This window comes from Podarcis filfolensis, assembly GCF_964270895.1.
Source record: "Podarcis filfolensis genome assembly, chromosome: 7".
Lineage (NCBI taxonomy): Eukaryota > Metazoa > Chordata > Lepidosauria > Squamata > Lacertidae > Podarcis > Podarcis filfolensis.
Window position 1 is genome coordinate 38,304,012 of NC_139603.1, and position 25,973 is coordinate 38,329,984.

The window sequence follows — 25,973 nt, forward strand, 5'->3', positions numbered from 1 at the left end:
CTTCCTTTGAAAGTCCAAAACCATATGCTTTGTCTTGCTAATATTTAAGTGCAAGTTATTCTTTAAGCACAATGTACATACTTTTTGAACCTCATCCCTGTACGCTGATTCATCTCCACCTGTAATTAGACCCATTATGGTAGTATCATCTGCAAACCTAATAACTACAGTGGATGGATCAGATGAAATACAGCCATATATATACAATGAGTACAGGTAGGGACTCAGCACACATCCCTGTGGGGTGCCAGTGCTGTGCTTCAGGCCCAATCCTAACTGTTTGTGTCCGATCCCTCAGAAAGTCTTTAATCCATTCACAGATGGTAGAAGAAAGGTCTAGTTCCATCAGCTTTTTGATAAGAATGTCCGGAAGAATGGTATTAAAAGCCGAGCTATAATCAATAAATAGCATTCTAACATAATTCCCCGGTCTCTCCAGATGACTCGCTGCAAGGTGAAAGGCTGTAGCTATGGCATCATCTGTTGACCTATTTCTCCTATGGGCGAACTGATGTTTATCAAAATCTGGAGGAAAACATGTCCTAAGGTTTTGAAGGACCAATCTCTTGAAGCATTTCATTGCTACAGATGTTAATGCAACAGGTCTGTGGTCCTTTAGGCAGTTAGTTGCTGTTTTCTTTGGCTGCTTTCAAACATGATGGAACACAAGCCGTTTGCAGAGAGATGTTAAAAATCCTTGTCAGGACCCCTGCTAGTTGATTGGCACAGTTTTTTACTGCTATCCCCAGCACCCCATATGGACCAGCAGCTTTACTGGGATTCACCACCCTCAGTGCAGCTTTCACTTGATGGTCATATAGAATAAGGGGCTGAGAGTTTGTAGGCTGGCAGGCAGGCGCTATGATACCTGATCTTTTTACCTCATAGTGGGTGAAGAAAATGTTCAGCTCCTCTGCCAACAAATCATCAACCTTAACCGTGTTCCTCATATTGCCCTTGTAGTTGGTTAGATACTGCAGTCCCTGCCACACTTGTTTCGTGTTGTTATCAGCTAGGCAATTCTCCACCTTAAGCTGGCCAGATTCTAACTGTTTTTATAACTGGCTGAATTCTTCTCCTAAGGGGGATATACTTCAGACATAAAAAAGTGAAGAATGGTCAGATGAACCTAAGTGGGGGAGGGAATTTGCCCTATATGCCTGCTTCAGGTTGGAATACACATGATCCAAAATATTCTTTCCTCTAGTGGGGAAATTCACATACTGTTCAAACTTAGGAAAAACTGTCTTCAGGCAGTTAGAAGTCAAATAACCAAAGGGAAAGAGTTGCCATGTCTGGAATGAAGCAATTCAACTTTAAATAATTAGTGTAAATGAGACTGAAAGGATGCAGTCATTGAGCAAAAGATATTGACCCAGTTGTGAACAGATAATATGATTTGGTTCCTTGGGAAGGGGAGTCCCATGCAAATTGATGTTAGTATTTTGAATCAATATTTATCCAACTGAGGGTTCTCTGAATGAGAAGTGGTAGTCCCAAGGTGCAAATACCAGCAAACTGACTAGCATGAAGCCTATCTGTGTTTAAATAAATGCATAATCATTTGACATGAAATTTTCTCTGGCATTTTGTATGTGACTGAGAGCAAGTCTCTGAAGATGCCTGTTTTAGAGCATCATATTCACTAGATTTGGACTGGATATTTATTTATTTTTGAATCTGATGCATCCTGTTGCACAGGAATTGTGTTTCTTCCTGTTCTTGTATGGTGCAGATTGAAAAGTAATTTAAGCTGCTATTCATAAATCAAGCTGGCTTCAGAAATAATACTCTGTATTACTCTGACGCCATTGCTGTTTGTTTATTTCTGTGTTTGAAGCAATCCTGAATATCCAGAATCTGATTCATTTAAATCAAAGGCATCATATTCTGTTACCTTAGAAACAACCCTGACGGCATTGGGGGATTCAGTACTTATGAAAAACTGAAGCGTAAGCACACGGTCACCAGTTCATGCTTGGGATGTAAGTGAGAATATTTTTGCACGGCTTTCAATTTCAAAAAAAGAGCACAGGAATCTTCTTGTTTTCTGCTCTTGAGAGATCCTCTAAGGGATTGCTCCCACCTCAGCTGTATGTTTTGAAACAAATAACATTTTCTTTATATAAATACTTGTCACCATGTATTATTTATTATTTTGCTGGTTACTAGTCCAGTAGGCACATGCTCTTTTCAGGGCATATGACCATCTTAGCAAAGGTTTACAAGTCACTTGTATTATGGAGCCATATTGTTACCTGCTTGGCTGTGCTTTGTGATAAACCCACAGCATTCAGTTTCCTCGGACCACAGTGAAATCTGTATGTGTATTTTGGCAGATCTGGTCTGAAGGACTTAATGACACCATTAGTTGTTTCTGTGTCAGTTGTACTGAATATTAATTGCAAATGATGTGTGCTAGAAAATAAAGCAGATGACTGATATGCCACCAGGGAGGCTTGCTGTATTAATGAGAGCAAAAGTGTGGGAATTTCTGCTTCCGTAGGCACACACCATTCTTCAGGGGACTTCAGGGGAGAAAGAGAGAGAGAAGGTTTGGACCATTCAGAGCAACAGTAGTGACAGATGGCATTTCACTGTTCTATCAATTGTCTTCATTAACTGTTGCAGTTTGATAGAGCTCAAATAGACGCAGAGGGAGCAGGATGGCAGGGGAAGGCTGTCTTAGCTGCTATTTCAAAACACATTTAACACTCTTTCTTTTAGTAACACCCCAAAACTGTAGTTACATCTGGAGAAATAAGCCCCAGATACTCTTTAATGCTCAGTGCAACATTTGTTATCCAAATGGCCTGAAGAACTGTTTACCAAAAGTTGAATCAGGACTCAAAAATACTCACTAAAGTGTTGCTAGCAGCAGGGTTTGTTTGTGGGCGGGATGCCATGCGAGGAGAAGGGATAAAAATGCTCCAGTCACAGTAGCTCCCTTAGGAGTATGACTGGTGCTGATATTGTTATCATTTTGACACCAAGTTAAAATCTGTTTTCCTGTGCATTCAAAGGGCTTTTAAGTTGGTGATAGTTTAGCTCATGGTGCTGCTTTAACTGCCTTTATTTGTCTTTGATTATTTGCTTAATAGCTGGTCATCATATGATGCTTATCTCATGCTCTGAACTCCGCTCTGGTGTCTGTAGAAATGTAGGGTTGGCTATAAATATTTCAAGGAAAAAAAAAGGGGGGGGGGAGCTTAAAACCTAAAGGATACATGTCAGCCCAGATGGTTTTAGAATTCATATCCTCCTGTCTGAATGGGCATCTGTGTCTATGGATGAATGCCTGTATTTTTGAACTGCTGTTGACATTTGTGAATGGTAATGGTAAAAAGGAATATCTGCTTTGATAAGTGTCTGCAAATGAGTGTTAAAGGACAAAATGGTTTTGTAATTGGGCAAGAGCCCCATCACCAGTCCTTATTTCACAAGTATAACCAGCTATGTCCAGTGTTTTTTTGTGCGGGTACGCGGGGGTACACATACCCCTAAACATTTTGTGAATCTAAGTTTGGCCTCATTGAGGGGCAGTATTTCAATATGAGTAGGAAAATGAGAGTACCCCTAAACATTTCTTTTTTAGAAAAAAAGCACTGGCTATATAAAATCTGGCTCCAACCAACAGTACCCTTTAACACAATACATAAAAATGTAAAGATAGCTATGATGAGGCATAAGAAACATTCCAAAATCCAAAGTAGGGCAGTATCTTTATTAGGCCAACCAGAATGTCACAAAATAGGGTGCAAGCTTACAAGTTCTCTTAAATTCTCCATCAGGCTGGGTGGTAAACAAAGCAAGAGGAGGAAGCTGGGTATATGGACTATTGGTAAAATCATGGGTCTGCATGTTGTGCAAATAATAACACAGTCTGCAAACTGCAAAATTGTTTATCTTGTGGTGAAATGCATGGATTCCATGTGTGTTTGGAAAGAGACTTAGAATTATTGAATCATAGAACTGTAGAGTTGGAAGGGGACCTAGAAGACCATCTAGTTCAGTGTGAATTCTCCTTTCATACATTATAAAGGAAGCATTGCCAGAGGATGCATAGTTCACTCATATAGCTCCTGTTGATGATACTACGTAACATCAGTTTCTGTCCCCAGTTTTAATGTTCCAAGCACTATCTAATCCATTTAACTAAACTTACCATTTCCATGCACTTAGGAAGTTCTACATGTGAAAAACTTTGATGCATTATTTGAAACATTTGTTCCCACTACCTGAAACCAAAACCTATGGTAAAAGGTAAAAAGGTAAAGGACCCCTGGACAGTTAAGTCCAGTCAAAGGCAACTATGGGGTGCGATGCCCATCTTGCTTCAGGCCAAGGGAGCCGGCATTTGTACACAGACAGATTTCCAGGTCATGCGGACAGCATGACTAAACTGCTACTGGCGCATGGAGGACTGTGACAAGTGCCGCAGTGCGTGGAAACACCATTTACCTTCCTGCCGCTGTGGTATACCTATTTATCAACTTTCAGTGCCCTGCTTTCGAACTGCTAGGTTGATAGAAGCTGGGACAGAGCAATGCGAGCTCACCCTGTCACAGGGATTCAAACAGCCAACTTTCTGATCAGCAAGCCCAAGAGGCTGAGTGGTTTAGACCACAATGCCACCCACATCCCTGATTGAAACCTATGAGAAGTAAAGAGGGAAGGAATGAGGTGACATGCCTCTTTAAATTATGACACTTTGAAATTGTTCTCAAAAATATTATAGTTGTTTCCACCACCCCCACTTTCTTCTTCCCTTTGTCTGTTTTTCAGTCTGATTAATGACAGACATGCTACATCCACAGCTCCCCCAAAGCGCTTAACTTCTGAGCACAAACACCTACACTTAAATCTAAAGGAAAATTATTACATTGGTGGCATGGGGATCAGAGGAAATCCCTTTATTAGCACCACAGAACAGACATCCATTCTATTACCTTTGACAGTTGGTTAGCAGTAGTCAGTCTCTTGATACCTATCATTCGAAAAGTATTTGACCTTCTTGCCACTTAGAAGAATTGCCTTAAGCTCACTCTTATCTGGAAGCCTAATTTCTTCAGCCATATATATATATATATATGTATATATATATATATATATATATATATATATATATATATATATCGTAACTCTTAAGTTCTCACAGTTTTGCTATCACTAAGAAAATCCAATGCATGCTGAACTTGGAACATGGTTAGCTTCTGTGTCCTTTGTTTCCAGTGTACTATTCATTTTGGAAGAAGCAACTTTATAAACAGAGGATGCCGTTAATTCTTGTTCTTGATGTTAAAGGAAAAACAAAATAATGATGAACTTTTTTGAGCTGAGCACATCAAAATTGGATAATTACCAGGAACAAAGAATGTTTCAGGGCCTCTTTGGGTATACTTTATTTGCATCCTTCTATAATATCATAGGAAGAGGAACTTGTTAATCTTTTCCGTGGAGAATGATGCCTGAGCTTCCACTTCACACAGGGACCACAGAAGTGTGGAAGGAAAATGCGTAGCACAACTCATGTGCACATCATCTGCATAATGTGAAATCCCAAGAAGGAATTTGATCAAGTTCCTACTATGAACTATTGAGGGTTCTTGTTTTATATGGCTCTAGAACTCTTTTATACCCCTTTTATTCTCCAGCGGGTGGCGCTGTGGGTTAAACCACAGAGCCTAGGACTTGAGAATCAGAAGGTCGGCATTTCGAATCCCCGCGACGGGGTGAGCTCCCATTGCTCGGTCCCTGCTCCTGCCAATCTAGCAGTTCAAAAGCACGTCAAAGTGCAAGTAGATAAATAGTACCGCTCTGGTGGGAAGGTAAACGGTGTTTCCATTCGCTGCTCTGGTTCTCCAGAAGCGGCTTAGTCATGCTGGCCACATGACCCGGAAGCTGTACGCCGGCTCCCTCGGCCAATAAAGCGAGATGAGCGCCGCAACCCCAGAGTCGGTCACGACTGGACCTAATGGTCAGGGGTCCCTTTACCTTTATTCTCCAGCAGCATAAATTCTTCAGTTATGATCATGTTGTGGAAAGGATCATCCAAAGCATTCATTGCTAAAGCAGCAACTCCATGAGTACAATTAACACTAATTTATTCTAAGAATACCATCTCAAGGACATCACCATTTTCACACACACACACAAACAATTTGTGAGAAAGAGAAAAAAGAAATTTGAAGTCCATTCAAATTATGAGGTCACATTTGAAGTCATTTAGTCCAACCAATTGCTGATGCAGGAAATCCACCACCACTGTATCCCTGATAGGTGTCTATGTGCTTAAAAGCCTCTAACAAAACCACTACCTTCTGTGGCAGTCTGATTTACTGCCAATCTGTCCAGCAGTTTGGGAGGAAGTTCTTTGTTTGCTCATGTATTTGGTGTGTTGTCAGAAATAAAGCCCTGCAAATATTTGAAGGCTATTACATACTCATAGGGCTGAAACCAGAAATAGAAAGAGAGGGAAACTCCAGTGGACTTGTGCAGTGGACTTTCCTGGCTCCTCTGTCTACTTCATTTTCCTGCATTGTCAAAAAACATTCCCAAGGGTCAAGGGAACTGCTGGAAAAGTGAGTGATGGGGAGCTGCACTGGAGCAGAGAAACTGGAGTAGAAGTGCCGTTCTGATCTTGCAAGATGTATCTTGATCCAATTTTGGATCAAATACAACAATGTATTTTATGCATGCTAATTGAAAAATATTTGGTAATGAATTATTGTAGCGAGGGGGACATACGGTAGAAACTCAGAAATCAGTATTTGGACACCTTTTCCCTGTATAGTGCCCCTCCCATATATTTTGGACTACAGCTTCCATCGGCCCCCAGCCAACTGGAGCACCAGTTTGGGGAAAGTTGCAGTAGGGCATGCTCTTCAAAGAGTGACTTCGTGCAGATATAATGCTGATTTTGATTAGGCTTCGATATAACTTCTGAAAACAGAATTACGGTTCATTGTTTGCTGTATTGTACTATATGAATTGAATAGGTTCCAGGAAACACCTTTATTAAATTGGAATTTCACTGCATTAACTTACATTTTATAACATTATTCCGTTCTATGAAAAGATTTCTTCTGCACAGGGAACAAGATTGAAATTCAGAAGCACCTAGATAAATTAAAAGGCTGGGCAGAAAATGAAATAATAATTCAAGGAAGGCAAGTATAAATGACTACATACTAGGAAGGAAATGTATAAAAGTATAAGCCATAGCACCCCTATAAGGATGACCTAAATCTGAACCTCCCATTATTCCGTTTGATACTATTGATGATTGTTATTCTCTCCAAGTCAAATTATAAGAACAAACCAGAATCTTTGTTAAAGAATGTGACGTAGAAAACAATCAAGGGAGTATAAAAGATACAGGTATTCATGTTATGGAGGAGAAACGAGACATCTCTTCACCTGTAGCTGCTCTTTATTTCCATAAATAGTCAACCACCTACAGAGGTGGATTTAGGAGAGTGCAACTGGTTTGGTTGCACTTGGTGCAGAGCCCTGGGGATGCTGCAGGGGGTGCTTCAACAATATACAATGGAAGGTGTATATTGGCATTGCACAAGACATCACTGAAATTTGAGACCCCAAGGTCTGCCACTGCCACCTACCACCATTCCCCTACTCTTCTCCTACATTTCCAGTGTTGGCTTCATAACATCATGTTACCTGAAAAATTTCCCTTTCCCTTTCCACTGCATTAAGTGAGGCCCACTTAGTTTTGCTGTGCCCTGATAGTTATCTGTTTGTGGCAACATGGAGGCAGGCTGGTGGTGCCAGTGTTGTGCAATGCCCTCTCTGCTGAGATATTAAAGGGTTCGTCCATATTGGCATTCTGCTGGCTTTTGAAAGGCACAGCATTCCCTTCAGCTTCTTGATCCAACTGTTTTAATTACTTTTTAAGTGTTTGGTTTTTATGCTTTTTAATGGGCTTGTTTCATTGTACATTTTAAATGTGGGGTTTTTTAAATCTGGTGTAAATATAAGGGCAGTTTCAGTACTGGTCAAAAAGGGTAGCAGCTTTGGAGCTGAAGTTTATTAGTGTGGAACACTGAAGGACTTAGGCAGAAGCCTCAAGGGAATCAGGAGAAAGAGTTGAGGTTGATAGCTGAAGGGAAGCTGAAGATCCAACATAGGATCTGATAAAACTGGCGCAAAGAGCTGAACGACATGTGTCAAGTAGTGAGCAAGGCTCTGTGCAGCTTGTTGTTGGGAACCTGAGGCAATAGTTGTCGCTGGACCAGTTTGAAAATCATGGCTGCACCTTGAGAGAAGCCTGAAGGACTTCCGAGTGAAGTTGAATAATACATACCAAGTTCTCCTAGTTTCGTGACTTGTATGTTTCCTGGGGAAGGAGAGTGATAGGGTGATTAGCAAGGACTTGGTTAGGGGGTGAAATTGTAATTGTGCATAGCTACCTTCTAACAGGGACAGTAACACTATTATGCAGTGCTGTTGTTCAGAGTAATAGTAACTGAGTGAAAATATAAGGCTTTTGAATTGTATACTGTGGAGAAAAAATGAGGAGGGAAATATAAAAATTGAAAGGTAAATGTTTTATTTTTAAAAGTGGAAGTTAGCAGTAATAAAAATTGTGTGTGTGTGTGTGCACGCGCGAAACTGATCTCAACAGTGTATTTGTAACTGATGGGAAAAAACACAAATAGGTCATCAAGGTGGCTAAGCAGTGGTTAACAGGATCCAGACCTGGAGCACCACTCATATTTTTAATCACTGTCCATAGGGAGAGATTTAAAAAGAAACAGCTGTGGGCAAAGACTGCTGTTTTTCTTTCAACGGGATGATCAGATTAATTCGTATCCTAAGGGCTAAATTACAATTTTGGATCCTCTAGAGTAAGTTTGCCACCTTGTGTCTGATGTTTGCAACAGAACATAATAAGAACTACTGTACTGGATTAAACCGCAGTAATGTCTAATCTACTCTTTTCTCTCTAGTAGTGTTGAGCAAGAAGCCCCTGGGAAACTCACAAACCATCATCTGTGGTTTGTAGCCAACATCTGCTAATCAAAGCTATCCCGCCTCTGAACATAACCCTCTAATTTCCATTTGCTTGCCTTTATCACCTAATTGAAAAGCTTCCACTCTTTAGCTTTTATTTAGAAAAAAAGTTCATTCTCTATAATGGTACCTAAATTCCTTTCCTAATAACTCCTAGTGCTGAATCAAAATTTAGGGATTGGGAAAAAAAGAAAAAAAGGAATTGCCTTTTCAGCATCCTTCCCATTATTTATTTCTATTTAGTTTTTTTATTACAACTACATAGAAGTTCCATAACGGAGGTTCTCTAGCCAGCTCACAAAGCAAATAAGCAAACCACATTAAAGTACACAATTGAACAATGTAAACTATGGCAAATTTATTTTATAAGTAGATAAAATTGAAGCTACTTATGCACAGGAACTGCATGATCACGCCATAATTTATTGCAGAGGCTTTCTCTGTCCAATAAAAAAATGATTTGCCTGAACTATACATTATATACAATCACATGGTACATAAATTTAATTAACATTGAGGAATGGTGCAAAATGTGAGCGATTTCACAAAACATGAAAGCATGAAAACATGATACTGATTATGGTCCCAATATCTTTGTTGTACATCATCACAAGTAAATTTAGTCCCAATAGCAAATATGTGAAAGTAGGGGTTTGGTCTCAGTTGAGAATGGGAAAACTTTAAAAAAATTATTTCAGTTTCTCATTTTTCCAATCTTAAATTCAGTTCTCCACTTTTCTGCAGGAATTTGTGGTGGTGATGATGATGATGATGATGATGAATTTTAAAAACTTCATTAATTTTCTGCATTGTAATGTGAATTTCTTCTAATAAACCCTTTCAGATGCAGTTTTGACTAGTGTACACATATTTCCAAACAATTTCTCTTAATATAATGCATTTCCCCCCCTATTCCTGCCATCTATATACAGTGGTACCTCGCAAGACGAAATTAATTCATTCTGTGAGTTTTTTCGTCTTGCGAATTTTTTGTCTTGCGAAGCACGGATTCCCATAGGAATGCATTGAAAATCAATTAATGCGTGCCTATGGTCAAAAAAAGTTTAAAAATCACCAAAGTGTACAGTACTGTACATACATTTTCTAAGACTCTGGGGACAACTCGAAGAAGGTTCCTCTTCCACTCTTTGCTTCTTGCTGAAGAACCTGTCCATGGTCTGCTGCTTCATCCGCCTTTTCAGCACCTCCCTGAAAGACGACATGACCCTCGTATCAAAAGTGTTCGCAAGGTCACGTGTCAGGTCCTTGTCAGGGTGGTGCCGCTGTGCAAAAGCCTGCACATCTTTCCACTTCTGGCTAATGTCCCTCAGTTCTTTGGAGGACAGCCGCTGTGGAACGTAGACCTCCGTCGTCACAACCTCCAGGAACTCCGCTGCAAAGTCTTCAGCCACAGGAACATCAGAACTGGCAGCCTCTCCATGCCTGACCACGCTGTGGATTCCAGATCTCGTCTTGAACCAGTCAAACCAGCCTCTGCTTGCCTTGAAGACTTCTGGCTCGCCTGAGGTTCCTGGCTGTTGCCGGACGAGGTCTGCGTGCAAGGCCTTGGCCTTCTCACAAATGACGGCCTCAGTCACTGTGTCCCCTGCACGCTGCTTCTCTTCTAACCAGATGAGCAGCAACTTCTCCACCTCCTCCAGAACAGCTGGGCGGTTCTTCATGATCCTGGTGACTCCCTTGGCTACATCAGTCGCAAGGATCTTCTCCCTCATCTTCAGGATGGTCCCGATGGTCGATGGATTCCTCCCGTACTCCCTGGCGAGGTCTGTCACACGCATTCCACCGTCGTGCTTCCGGATGATCTCCTTCTTCATTTCCAGCGTAACCTTCTCCTTCTTCCTCTCGCCGGCCTCTGCAGCAGCAGTCTTCTTGGGCCCCATGGCAGCACAGCTCCTACCTTCGCAACCCCCCCGCCAAAAAAATCAGTGCTTCACATCCAAAAAATTCAAAAGCACCAAACCTCCTAGAAAACACCCCAACCCAAAATCCAAAAACCCTCAAAAAAGTTTTAAAAGTTTAACTTACCAAATGGCTGCAAAAGAAGTTTTGGAAAAGCTTCAAAAATCACCAAAGTCTTCAAAAACCTCAAAAAAGGCTACCACACCGCGTGCTATGAGTTGCTCCTTGAAGTCAAGTCACAACTGCACCTCTTCAAGCAATGCACCCTGGGTATTAACGGTTTTAAGAAAAAGGAAACAAACTTGCAAGACGTTTTCGTCTTGCGAAGCAAGCCCATAGGGAAATTCGTCTTGCGAAGCAACTCAAAAAACGAAAAACTCTTTCGTCTTGCGAATTTTTCGTCTTACGAGGCATTCGTCTTGCGAGGTACCACTGTATTAATCTTATGCACATTTCCCACCAATATAGGATTTTTTGTAAACATTGGTTGGTTGGATAACTGCATCCCAAATTTTGGATAAAAGCATTCAATTACATTTTTTTTTATAAAAAAAGATTCTAATTATTTGTCCTTGTGCTGCCTGTGGAAATGATAGCCAGTATTACTGTACAATCTAACTCTGTGAAGAGAAAAATGGATTGTCATTCTGAAGGTATAACCTTAACTTAGATCTGGGAATTTTCTATTGCTGAACAATCTCCACTGGGTTGTAAAATTCTCATTGAGGACATTGGATTTCCCTGTGAAGACTGAAATGAAGTATATGGCCTCCAGTAACACTTTCATCTTGGGGCTTTAGTAATATTAGCAACTTGATTCTACCAGTTTGTGAGCCTTAGGCAACTATGCTTTACCTTCTGCTCAGGGACTGTGAAAATCTTTGTTCCTGCAATATCAGAAGGGCAAACATTTATTGTAGCTGTACTTATTATAAAATATATGTGCTTGAACATGCCACTAAAGGACTCCTTATGACGAGCTATTCAACTCTGTTAGTTCATTGACCCCAATTTTCTCCTACAAGCATTGCATCCTACTGAGGTCAGTGGCGAAACTTACTGCTTTGAATTCCAGAAAAGCCTTATTATTACCCCTTCTCTCCCATACACACATATTCATAATGCCAGCTGGCCATTATAAGAACTACAGTTTAAGAAGTGGTGAACCTTTGCAATTCATTTTGGCATTTAATGTGAGTTGTTAGGGCCATGAATTATATATTATGAAATGAATTTTGTGCTGAGAAATTCTGAAGTCGATATAAATGATACAAAGTAAGTAAATCTGCATTACTTGTTTTTTCATATTTTCTGTTTCTGCTAATCATGGTAAAGAGTTTTTTATGTAGATGTTTTGCTTATGCTGGTCTATGACCATTGTCAGGGAATCAGGAGCAGGAGCACTGGGGAGAGAGGAATTGGAGAGCGAAGGGGAAGAATCCGAGGGAAACGTAGGGGACTATGACAGTGGCCCGAGAAATTCCATGAGCTTCTCCAGTGAATCAGAAGATTCCCAGAAGGGGGCTCCGATGGTCAGGGCAAGGGGGGTCCCAGGGGGGACGCACCAGAAACAAGGAGCCAGAGGGGAACCCCCAAAGCAGCAGTGGAGGATCGGGACCAGTTTCCCCACCAGAGCGTAGTGGGGGGGAAGAGTCACATGTGTCAGGGCCAGCGTCTCCTCCGGAGGGGAGGGAGAGTAAGTCAGGGCTGACCACGCCTCCATCGGAGAGTGGGGGAATGGAGGGGAGGTCAGTTGCAGCTAGCCCACCCAAAGGGGGAAGCAGTGACAGCAGCAGTGAAACGGTTAGGAGGAAAACGGCTGGCTGGGCGCGCGCGCCAAGTTCAAATGTACAGGCGCGCGGGACAGCAGGAGACCCGGATGGGGAACCAGCTCCTAAAGCCCGCCGGAGGGAGGGAGAAGGCTCAGGGGAATCAGCGTCAGAGGAGGCTAGGAAGGGCGAGACCCCGGCGGGCAGGCGGACCCAGAGGAGGAAGGAGCAGCGGAAAAGGTGGAGCAAGGCTAGGGTCTTAAATTGGTGTACAGGGGGAGGAGATTCAGAAGGGTCATCAGCGGTCTGACAGTTGAGACGTGGGGCTGCGCGCTGCAGCTCTGGAAGTGAAACTGAACTTCAATAAAGACTTTTGTATTTAATTAGAAAGCAGCGTTGGTCCTTTGTGAGCTGGGACCTTGGGCAGCCTTGACAACCATAATAAAGGACTTGATTTGTAAAGAGTTACAGAGGGCAGAGTGAAGCCACTATATTTGAACTCTCTCTCTATTTGGGACCCTTTATGTTCTGTGGGATTACACTAGAATTGTCTACACACTTTCAAGCCTCTATTTACAATTACATGGGCTAAACACCTTTAAAAAAGAGTTGGAAAATCCAGGTTCTGCTTTACGGTGTATTGGATTATATGATATCTTTATTGGTATTGAATGGGAGGCTGGAAGTACTCTATGAGTCCTACTGATGCATCTTTTTCTTCCTTTTTTTTTTAGCCCCCTGTGAAGCCAACACATTCTTTTGCCATAGTAACATGTGTATTAATAATACATTGGTCTGCAATGGACTCCAGAACTGTGTGTATCCATGGGATGAAAACCACTGCAAAGGTAATGCATAAGTATAGGGACATGGAATTAGAAAGATGCTACTTTACGCTCATTAGTGCCATGTTTTCTTTGCTATCAAGTGGAAGTTGACTGTGATGAATGTATGCCACTATTAAATGGGTCCTGCCAATCAAACTCATGATAGTGATGGGATGCAGGTAAACAGCTGATATATAAAGATTGTATAGCTATATAGAACAAAGCCAGAACAGGGATTTGATAAATGTAGAGCAGTGGGGAAGCTTTAACACAGTAGTGACAGAAAAGATGCACAATTATATGCTTCATGCATCTTCTTTCCATTCTGTCTGAATGAGTTCATGTATTTCAGATACACATTTCCTATCATGGGCTGGACCTAGACACATCAAAAAAGTGTTTCAGAAAAGCGTGTTGTAAACATCAAAGTGGGAAATCATGTTGGAGAAAGATGGGACTTCACAGCACCATCTGGTGTCACAGTGTAATAACGCATATAAAATGCTTTTTCTTCCTAATGTAGCTGAGTCCATGGTATCTGTCCCTTTCAACATGTAGAACCCCTCCACACAATTCACACGTGACATGGACTAAACAGACTTGTCGCATAAATTGCCTTCTCCTTTTGAAAAGTGGTGCTGATGATGTTACCAAACCTTCATGAAATGGTTCTAAGACCCTGAAACTAATCTGTAGCTGCAGCAATAGCAGCAGCAGCCTACTGTGTCATGGAGATACATTTTAAAATATCATGCTGATCACAAGTAAAGGTGCCTGCCAGCAAGTCAGCAGCTATCAATATTTGCTCTAAAAATGCATTTCATTTCAGAGACGTGTCTCCTAGGGATATCAAGCTGAATTAAAAGTTGAAACATATTCACAGCATGCCATGAAATGCTGTGTAAATGCATGCCTTGTTCTTGAAAAGTGGCAAACATCACCAGCTTATTTCTTCTTTAATTAGGAAGTATAGTACGGAGGCAGGGAGGTTAACTACCCCATTAGGGAATGTATGAATTCTGCATACTGTTTTTATTTCCCCTTCAGATATATTCACTCTGTAACTGGTAGCTCTTAGGACTGGGTTTAGGAGGAATTAGCAGTCAGGTGTGATTAGGAACTCATTGTGAGCAGGTCACGGACATGTGAAAGCCTATGTCTTTTCAGATGTAGTGCCACATGCATAGTTGCTGGACTCAGGAACATGATATTTTGGCAGGACCAGTAGGCATGGCCCTCCCATGGAATGCCCTCCCATCAGTTGTCAAAGGAATAAACAACTATCTAACACCTGAAGGCAGCCCTGTTTAGGGAAGTTTTTAACGAATGATGTTTTAATGTATTTTTAATCTTTTGTTGGAAGCCACCCAGAGTGGCTGAGGAAACCATCTCCAAGCATTTATCCATCTCCAAGCATTTAGTCTGTACATGGAGATAAATGTCTGCGTGAACCTTATGTGCTGGTCTGATATTTTCACTGAGTGTGAGAAGGGATATAAAGGACAGATCAAACAGGGAATCGCATACCTGGCTGTTAAAATGGCTTCCTTCAATGAAAAGGGTTTCATGGCATACTGTTCTTACTGTCTGCTAAGCCAAAGTGTATGTATGTAAGTTTTTCAGTCCTGTCTTCATAGTGCCTTTGCACGGTTCAGGACATCTTACAACAATTTAAAATCACAATAGGATATAAAAGTGCATAGTCAAATAAGTAAAAAAATGCAACAGAGGCAGGGACCACAGATAAACACACCAATGCCTGTGTTCAAATTATCACAGAGCTCCTGATAAACCTTTCAGTTTCCGTTGTTTAAAAGCCATTCAGGAGTGCTTCACAATTTTTCTAAAGAGCTAGTTGTAAACCAACTTTGCACCCTCATCTCCTATCTTTCTGCATCTCCTATCAGTACACGCCTTAACTTTCCCCAAGGAAGTAATTTAATTTCCACATACTTTTCTATTTGTTTCTGTGTGTTTTGTTTTCTAATATGCTAAGCACATTAAGAGACTTGATTTATCTCTGTTCACAGAACTTAGGGTTGCATTGACTCATTTTCCTTAGGCATTCTAGTAATAAATAAATTATAGTAAGGGCCAAATATTGATTTTTTTCCTTCCTGCAGGGAGAAGAAAGCATCCTGCCACTTTAAGCATTGCTACTTATTTTAAATTGAAAACATTTTTAATGGTATATGATATCACTCTGAATGAATAGAAATCCTTCACCATTTTAGTTTGCTGTGCAAAGAACTGATCTTAAACATAGCATTCAACCTTAAACATAGCATCCTCAAGTCCTCCCTATATGGTCCTGTTCCCCACCCTCCAAAAATGCCCTTTTAAGGAGGACTTACACTAGTTATAGTCTCTGGGTTCAACCTTTCACATAGAGCTATGAGGTAGACTTGAAAGTTCAGTGCTTTTTCCTGGCCAGCATTCCTCTTGGACTGCACTCCTAGTGCTCCCCATATCTTCACACCAGTGGTTCCTCCTCCCATTGAGAGGCACCTGCAATGGTAGTGTCAACAGAAATGTGTCAATGAGTCATTCAGTCTAGTAGACTTCTCAGTTTTGTGGGCAAAACCTCTGTTTTTCTTATAATAAAACTTGGCAGTATTTGGAAGACAGTTCAGCATATAGTGATAATACATAGCCAGTGGAGCAGAGCAAGTGCAATTTATGCTACCAGAATGAACAGGCTGAGACAAGAAGCCTGTGAAGATTATCCTTTGGGTCTAGAGCAGTGATGCTATGAAGATCTATATTTATGAAGCTTGGAATGTATGATATAACAAAAAGGTATGCAACGGCTCATAGTAAAAGATTCCCCACCCCCTTTACTTGAAATCTTATTTGTAATAATTCTTGCTTTTCCACCTGAGACAGGTGAGTGTTAACTAATACCAGTGATTTCATATATATCAATGTTAGTAGCTGAGGTGGTTTTCAAGGATAAGGAAGCATTCCTATTTAAATCACCGTAAGCTGCTGCTAGTTCGCATACTGAAGGTTGTCATCATACATCTAAGAATATCGCTAATAAGCAACTCACACTAGACAGCAAAGTTACAGCTATAACCAGATTATATTGTCAAACTTAGGGTGCTTCCAGACAGGGGCTTAATAGTGTAAATGGATCACTGAGATGGCTTTTTTTTTAACTTCTTAGATTCTCAATGGAAAGGGTAAATCTGGATTAAATTGGGAGGATCTTTGCTGAAATTTTGATGACAGCATCATTTGGACGCTGCAAGAAATTTCCATGCTTGGAAAACACCAAATCCACCCACACTCTCCAAAAAACACTTGTCTGGAAGCACCCTTAGTTATTTTTGTTAGGTCCTTTGAACATTTTTGTAAAGAAAAGCAGGGCAGAAATACTTGAGACAGAAAAATCGAAAGGTTCCTTCCTGTAACTGCACGGTTTCATGTGAATCCCACTATAGAGGTAGATCAATTTTCCAACTGCATGAAGGAATTTGGCACTGTGAATCACCTCACCATCAAGATAAAGGACTGTCCTGCCTATTCAACTTTCTGTTCCAGTTAGCCATTCTTATATTAGCTTACAAAGAATCATGGTGATAATTGCCAAAAGCAATGTGGCAACTATTTGTTTATTTACAAAGAATATTAATTCTTTCTTTGTTTGTTTTTATGTTTCCCCATCAAACAGAAAAAAGAAAAGCCAACATACTGGACCAGCTTACTAATACCAGTGGGACAATAATTGGGGTGACCTCTTGTATTGTGGTCCTCCTTATCATTATCTCTGTTATAGTACAAATCAAGCAGCCTCGTAAAAAATATGTCCAGAGGAAAGCAGACTTTGATCAAACAGTATTCCAGGAGGTGTTTGAGCCTCCTCACTATGAGTTATGCACTCTTAGAGGGACAGGAGCTTCAGCGGACCTTGCAGACGTTGCAGATGACTTTGAAAATTATCATAAACTGCGGAGATCATCTTCAAAATGCATTCATGACCACCACTGTGGATCACAGTTATCTAGCACTAAGGGCAGCCGTAGTAACCTCAGCACAAGAGATACGCCTATCTTGACAGAAATTCAACCCCAGCCTGTAAAGCCTCTCATACAGCCCATGAACAGAAGAAATATCCTCGTAATGAAGCATAGCTACTCACAAGATGCTGCAGATGCGTGCGAGATAGATGAAATCGAAGAGGTACCAACCACGAGTCACAGGCTATCCAGACATGATAAAGCTGTCCAGCGGTCAGTATCAATAGATTTTTGATGAAGACTATTGTATGAGGACTGGGTTCAAGCCTAACTCTTCCCTCTTTATTTCTCTAATTTATATCGGTTCTTTACTTTCTTTTACTTTCTAAGATCCATTCACATAGCTTGTGATGAGCTTATCCGTAGCAATTGCTCTAAAAGGAGTGCTGGGAGTTATCATGCAAACACTGCATGGAAACAGCAATGGCAGAGAAACTGCTTGCCAAGAATTCAAAGCTGTCCTGGCAAACGTTTATATCCTCAGACACCGACTAGCGGTTGTCACTCTGATCCATGACAGCTTTGCATGGGAACCCCTTCACAGCCATAGTTGAGAACCAGATCAAAACATGCTGTGTGAATGTGCTTCTTGGACTCTTTCTCGCTCTGCTTGTTTTCACTTCCGGGCCAAATTAGATGTGAAACAGGAAACCCATGTGAAGGATTGCCTATGCAGTTGCAGCTTTGGGATCACACCTAGTGCTGCTGTTCTGCTAGCGCATGAGGCTTCTGCTATGAAACTTTTCTCTCCTGTCTGCTACACCCTCAAAATCTCCTCCAAATGGATTGGGGACACTCCAGAGCAGGTTTTGAGGGTCCACAGGGAGAGGAAAGGATGGGGAAGTCCCATTGTACTCAGCACTGGATTCAACCCTTAGCTTTTGTTTTGTTTTGTTTTCCTAATCAGCAGCCCCACACTTCTGGTTTGACAACCAAGGGAGTGGCAATCCAGGAAAGGAAGTTTACTCCTTTCCTTCCTTCATCTTTTCCTGATGACCTTTCCCTCCTATCCTAAAGCAGCTATGAGCTCTGTGATGACAGGAATGGGGGGCATTTGTATCTGTCTCTCCACATCCAGATCTAAAAGCTGCCATTTGAGTGGGGGGAAAGGGAGGAAAGGGTTAAGCCTTTTCCTAATTATGGATCTCTCAGGTCACACAATTTTGGTCATCTGTTTCTACCCCTTCTTTCAGTTCATGATAAATAACTCAATCTCCATACTGATGTCAATATTTTTTCATGTTTTAATTTTATTTAAATACAAAACTAGAAGAAAATGCAGGTACTTGGACCATACCAAAGACTTTTTCTTTGCTAAAATTAGTTGGGATTTCTTTTTAAAAATCAGTATGCACATGATTACTTTTGTTTATTTCTTATTGCATTTGTATCCTATTTTTTCTTCAAGGAGCTCAAGGTGGTGTACAAAAGTCTCTCCCCCCCCTATTTTATCCTCACAATAATCCTGTGGGGTAGGTTAGGATGAAAGTTAGTGACTAGTACAAGGTCACCCAGTCAGTTTCATGGCTGTGTGGGAATTTGAACCCTAGTCTCTCAGTTCCTAGTATAACACTAACCACTACAGTTTTTCAGTTATATTCAAGAAAACCTGAATTGGATAGTTTGATGAGGAGAAACTCCTTTTCCATGAAACATGGTTTTCTATGTAATAAATGACAATATTTCAAAGTAATACAGTATGATTTCTGTAGCTGACCATAGTACCACTGCTTGTCATATTTATTTGGCATTTAGACCACAGGGTAATTTTTATCGCTTCAGCTTGATATTCTTTTAGATTTGCTTATGGAAAAAAATGTAGTGGAGAAGAGTTTTCTGATTCAAGTCTGGCATGATTTCTGTTTTAATGACTAGCACGGAGATTCTTTTACTGTGTATTGCACCTTGAATGCTTGTAAATAAGAATGATTAAAAATTTGCAAGTAAATGCAAAAAGAAAAATACTTATGTTACAACTTATTTGGAAACAGCCAGAACTTTAAAAAATAGATTTGTGTTTCATATGCATGCTTTATTTCTCTGTGTTTTAATGTTCTGTTCATGTGTTCCACAATGTTTCATTTTGTACGTCTAGGCCATGGGGTATCCAAAAACCTCAAAGCATCTTGTCAACTTCAGCCCTGCCAACCTGAAATGGGATGAGTTGATGGGGCACTTTGAGGGTTGACCTTGTTTATGAGATCATTACTTTTGTCAATCTGCATGCCAGTTTTAAGTGTCTTGGATCAATTTGATCAGGGTTTGTAAAGTATTCTTCATTTAAGAATGTATATGCATATATTTCTTTTTTTTCTATGCAAACATTATTATGTTGAATGAAATAGCCATAACATTCCAGGTTCTGCCTCATTGGGTCTCTAAACAAACATGAATCTGAGTACAACACAACTAGGGTGTAAAAGGCAAACTGAAGGTAAGTGAACAAATATATAGTTCCCAATTCATCATCTCTTGCATTCCATTTGTTTTCTTTGAAAATGTCTAGTAGTTGTATATCATTTGGTGTGTGTTTGTGTGCCTGTGTGTGTGTGTGCCTGTGTGTGTGTGCCTGTGTGTGGGGTTGATGTTTTTTCCTTCATTTTCTTTTGCTTTGCTTGAAAATGGTGCTAAGCTTTCGGCATACAAAGAATTTAAAATTATAGGCAGGAAGCTGCTATAACTTAAACAATGCATACAATAAATTAAATTGGTACCCTCAGTTGCATTAGACCATCCTTGCTAAGTATAATCTGCATCTCAAGCTTGAATTCTAAACAAGTGTTTGGCATGAACATCCCCCTTTATTTAAGAAAATGATTGTGTAAAGTGTTTCAATAGGTAATAACTTCCAGCCTGATCCACGCTGTGGGAGTTCTAAATTTAGGGAGCTCTGAATTTAGATCTGTCAGTATATCGACCATAGTTGTACCCAATGCTTCCTGAGGAATGTATGGAGAATTTTATCCTCATAGCAGCCCCATAAGGAAATAAGACCGGTGATGTCCTACTCAGGACTGGCTAGCAAATTTCATGGACTGAGTGTGGATTTAAACCAGAGTATTTCCTTTTCAAGCTCAGTGCTCTATGCATTTCACCACCCTGGCTGTCTGACCATGACAAAGCATATATTTGCAATGTTGTTGCAGTGAGATCAACAACTGTCTAATGCCCTGAATTGTCTCTTCCCTGCATTACTGTTTTGGATGTGCTATATGCATGGCCCCCAGCTATTAGGAATATGTAGGAAGCAGCAAAATTTTCACTGGATCTCCAGTCTAAACAACAATTTTCTACCTTGAATAACCAACCAGAAAGGAACTGCCAGGGGATAAATTTGTAACTCCCAGCTGGGGATCATGCACAGTGCTTTGTCCCTGCTGTGAGAGCAGCACTGGTACCAGGTCACACTCTGCTGCCAACAGCTGTGAATCAGGCTGTTTGTTTGATGCCACTTAAATGCTTAGTTAAATTAAGATATGAAGACATCTGCTATCTCACTGTATTGTCATTTAGAATTTATGATGTTGGAAAAGGGCTTGGTTAACAGCTTGTAAGAATTTAATCTACTTGTTCCTTTTATACTGATGTGCACTTTCATTTTGCTAGTACTAATTACAGTTTTCTGGAGGGTTTGGACACATGATTTTATTTTTTTTATTTCCCCCTTAACATCCCTACAGTCAGCATCTAGTTGACAGTTTTCTATACAAAACTATTACTGCCACAACCTAAGGCTTCATATTATTCTGTTGTAGGTGTGGACTGACACAAAAACAACAACTTTTATGCTAGGGAAAACTCCCCATGTTTATTCCTGTTGAGCACACTGACCTTTCCTCTTATTGAAAGGAAACATAATGTTGGTACATGGGGAAGAAAAATAGGCATAAAAGGATAATTCCTAGATGCCAGGATTCAACTTTGGGCAAGTATTCCTTGGTGAGAGAACCCCAGCAGAGGTTTAAAAATCACAAAACATACAGCAAAGTGAAGAATGGAATTATAGGCTATTAGACCTTTAAAATATGCCCTTTAAAGTGAGTTCCAAAGTTTCCCTCTTCCCTAGCGTTGAAAATGACCATGTTTGGTAAGTTAAAAATGGTTTACTTACAAACTCTCCAAAGGTCAGATTCATATTCTTTTCCATATAGCATTCATAAAAAGTTGCACAGGCAGTAACACTTGACTTAGTTATAGAGTGGTGAAAGTTCCTAAATTATTGGTATAGGATCTCAAGAGTGACTCATGAAAGCCATGCAGTGTGAGCTGGAGCCACCAGCTCAAACCTCTTTATACCCTGAACTTCTCAGGTAGACTGGGGGTTGAACAATAGGCTTGATTACCCATTTTCTCCAAAGGTAAGGGAAGTGGATATAGCTGAGTCTGGCAGGACAGTTTACTCTATGATATTAACTCCTTCATATATTAATTAGACTTAAGCATGTTGATTATATGAGGCTGGTTATCCCACACATAACAGCACCAAATAGTCACTATAAGTATCTGAGCTGCAGTTTGGGTGTTTTTTTTCAGATGGATGTGTATTCTATGTAGTGAAACACATAGAAACAAAATGTATAACTATTAGTAAGACATACAAGCTTTTGATTTTTCAGGAGAAGGGAGAAGTCGTAAGTCATTCTTTGCTTTATACATACAAACATTTTGACTACAAAAAATACTTAGCCAGGATTTTCAGGCCTTGAGTGAATGTGGTGGTGGTGGAGAGACAGAATTCTCACTTTGAGTCAACTATTTTTATTCACACCAAAAAATTTCAAATATTTCTTCTTACCTTCTTATAGATAGTTCTATTTGACAGCTATTTTTTTATTCTGGAATTTGGCTCAGATGGAATTACATGTGCTTTAGTCTGAGATCTATTTTGACCTGAAACTGAAGAACTTTTGCACTGCCCTACCAGCCAGTCGAGTTGCTGGTCACAATCACTTACCTGTGCTTTGGATTTTGGAGGTCAGACTACCGTTGTACTACTGCGATCACACTTTTTCCAATTACTGGCATACCAAAACAACACCCTAAATGACTTTGTGTCCTGGTGCCACATTTCTGTCTACAACATTTCCCTTTTGTCTATTTAAAAGCAGGTCATACAATCAGGCCGCCTGCAGTCTTCTGGACAATGAAGTCAATGAAGCACTTATATGCCTAGCTGTCTTCAAGGTTCTAGTCATTCATCTTAATTAAGAGCACATTTATTTTGCAATATAGAGCAGTTTACAAACAGCCCAAGTGTGGATATTCTACATGTGCAGTGAGCCTCTCACTGCCACCACCACAAATACTTGGAATATGCAGACATTTGTATGAAAGGGGCTTACATGAGTACAAATTGATTTTTTAGAAAAAGAGAGGGAATTAAAGGCACCAAAATAATGTCATTCATTGTGTACTTGTATATTATATGTCCTGTCAAAGACAATTATTCACATTGAACTTGTTATATGTACATTGTTTTCATTATGTAGACTGCTTGGGAATAGTGCGATCCTGGGTGCTTTTGAATATACTACAATGAATTGTGAAAATATCGACCGTGGAACTGCAAGCTAGAGATGTTCTGGACTCTGACCAGCTATTCCAATTTCATGAAAAAAACCCCACACATCAGTCAGTAATGAGTAAAATTAATGGATGGCAATAAGACTCTAATTACTATCATTGCTATCATTTATTCTTATTATTGTCATCATCTGTTTTCTTTATTTCTTTATATTTATTTTGTTCTGTTTTGTTACAAAGAAAAGATAACCCAGTTTCAGGAATAAAATGATTAAATCAGGTACTATTTATCCATTCACAATCACTTCAGTAGATATATTTGTTGGATATATAAATCTAACAATATGACTGAACTCAACAACGAGGAACTGATTTGCATGTATGTTGCTGAATATTTGAGTTGGCAAACAACAACAAAAATCCCTTTGATGAGATACATTGTAAAAAGCATGCATCCATACTTACTGCTGTTCCTATCCATTTCTTTGTGTCATATGCTTGCTAATTGTAACTTTTTATATAAAGATACATAAAACAATGTATAATAATTTCTTACACTGAGTTTTGTAGTACTCTTTTCTTTTACTGAAACAAATAAGCTTTCAGCAACGTATTCAAAATGGCCAGTGAGCTTTCCAATTGAATATACCTCATGCTTCTCCTCTCAAACAGCTGATTGGTGATATGTCAGCTGTGTACAGGGCTATGTGCACTAAGAATTAGGTGTGATACCCCCTCAAACTAGACTGCTTCATTGTGTACATTAGACTCCCAAATGAACTGGGGCAGCAGCATATAGAGCTGAAATGATATTTGCCATCTCGCTAATGAAAAAAATAATAATCAAATTTTTGAACACGTAATTTTAACTCAAAATTTGATACTGGAGCAATTAAGTTTAGATTTGTTGGTAACTCTTGGTGGTTTGATTTTGGCAGGCTTCAGATAGGAACTCTGATAAGCTATAATGTTCTACATACTACTGCATGATAATTACAAAATGCTGTCAGGTACTAAATGTAGTCCATTGTTAATTATCATTTATTTATTTATTCTCAAATAACATCTACCAAAATATTGAAAGCAAATATCATTGGGTGCTATATGCAGATATCATATATTTATGGAATATTCTGTAAATATGTGGCATCCAAATAATATATGGAAAATTCAAGAGCAGAGTTTTAAGAATTTTTTTTTTGGGGGGTGGGCATATTTGTTTAACTCTCTAACTGCATTTTAGTAGTCATTATTAATGTCTGCCTTTATAAATAAAGCAGTTGAGTAAATTGTGATTATTATAATGGACTCATAGAGCAGGACACTTTTTCACTTTTAATTTATTATTGCTGGGTTTTTTGAGAGAAGCTGGCTAAGTCTTAACTTTGATCAAATAGCTCTCCTCTTCAGCTCACCGATGGAAAATCAAAAGGGTAAGATTAAGTATCTAGATAATTTCCACCTTTTTATTTAGCCCTGCTTTTTGTGTTTTAACAGCAGCTTGACACATCAACAACAACAACATATTATTATTATTATTATTATTATTATTATTATTATTATTATTATTATTATCTACCCTTCACCCTATTATTCCAGGGTGGGATACAACATCAAACACATTTAAAAATTTTTTTTTACAGAGAAAATGGTTCTGGCAAGGAAGATGAAAGTGATAGTAAAAGCATTGCTTGCTTTCATTTCTGCATGTCCTGCTGCTGTTAAAGGGAGTCAAGAGTGGAGCCCAAAGTGCGTCAAATCTCTAAGCAGCAAGTTTTATAAAGCCTAAGTCAGGCATCCCCAACCTGCAGCCCTCCAGATGTTTTCGCCTACAATTCCCATGATTCCTAGTTAACAGGACCAGTGGTCAGGGATGGTGGGAATTGTAGTCCAAAACATCTGGAGGGCTGAAGGTTGGGGATGCCTGACCTAAGTCTTCCATTACGGTTTGCTGCTATTTTAGTTTGTGTATCTCTGAGGTGGGGAAACTGTGGCCCTCTAGACATTGTTAGACTCCAACACCCATAAACAACCTGTCAACATGGGCAATAGTTGGGGAAGATAGAACTTGGAATTCATCAGGAACCAGAGGATTTAGATGCCATTGTGCTATAAAAACCCTATTGCTGTCTACCTCTCTTTCCTATCCTTTCTTTCCACAGCACGTTGTGATGGCAAGGGGTTGAGATAAATAGAAGAAATCCTCAACAGAGGTTATATAATGGATGTTATGGGCAGTAGCGTTGCCTTTACTGCAACTACATTAACATATTGAAAACCATAAGCTTTGTAATCTCCATTTTAATTTCACAGAGTGTCTCTTTAGGAAATATTTGAATTAGTGCAATACAGGAAGTCAAGGTACAACACTAATGTCCACTTCACACCTTCTAATATGACATGAGCCTTGCACATCTTTAATATTTAAGCTTTACAGCTTCACTAGACACAATTTCTGGTTCTTGCAACTTCATGACACAGGATGAAAGATTGCTATGAAGGACAGGCCACGAACCTTGTATTTTATTTGGTGAGCCCAAGCTATCACTCTAATAATAGCAAGAACCTAACCCATATGATCAGAACTTGCAAAACAAATGTTAACATCTCAAACAGCCCCGAGGAACATGAACAGCACTGAAGACACTGTGAAGGCACACTAGTAAGGATACTTCTTAAAAAGGAACCAAATTATCCTCTGATTGATTAGAGACAGAGAAAGTATTTCCAACGTTCTCTTGGACTGCAGGATAAGACAGCAGCATAGCCTAATGAAGACCATGAATCAAAGAAGATATGTCAACCCCAAAGAAGATAGCAAATTGTGGTAAGTTGTTTAATTCATTCTCATGCCTGTTTGCACACAGTCTTATAAAATG

General features: G+C 39.8%; 2 protein-coding genes across 3 annotated transcripts in view; one reads left to right on the forward strand and one right to left on the reverse strand.

Annotated features, from left to right (window-relative positions):
• NETO1 (neuropilin and tolloid like 1) overlaps positions 1-23,649 on the forward strand; it is a 97,432-nt gene extending 73,783 nt beyond the window's left edge. The window contains exons 8-11 of one of the 2 annotated variants that reach the window (XR_014550135.1): positions 13,457-13,570; positions 17,226-17,784; positions 19,917-20,005; positions 23,061-23,649. Coding sequence is in view for 1 of the 2 variants with exons in the window: in XM_083622613.1 (XP_083478739.1) it covers positions 13,457-13,570; positions 17,226-17,784; positions 19,931-19,991 (734 nt within the window). In the remaining variant the exon portion in view is untranslated. The remainder of the gene's footprint in view (positions 1-13,456; positions 13,571-17,225; positions 17,785-19,916; positions 20,006-23,060) is intronic. The other variant, XM_083622613.1, reaches the window with a different exon arrangement.
• Positions 5,170-11,385, reverse strand: LOC310767355 (tigger transposable element-derived protein 2-like; the record flags this gene model as incomplete). Its single annotated transcript, XM_083624221.1, has 5 exons — positions 11,080-11,385; positions 10,413-10,951; positions 10,133-10,382; positions 5,995-6,066; positions 5,170-5,291 (listed from the first exon to the last, which is right to left on the reverse strand). The coding sequence occupies exons 2-5, from the start codon at positions 10,932-10,934 to the stop codon at positions 5,170-5,172; spliced, it is 966 nt and encodes a 321-aa protein (XP_083480347.1). The 5' UTR covers positions 10,935-10,951; positions 11,080-11,385.
• Positions 23,650-25,973: the final 2,324 nt, after the last annotated feature.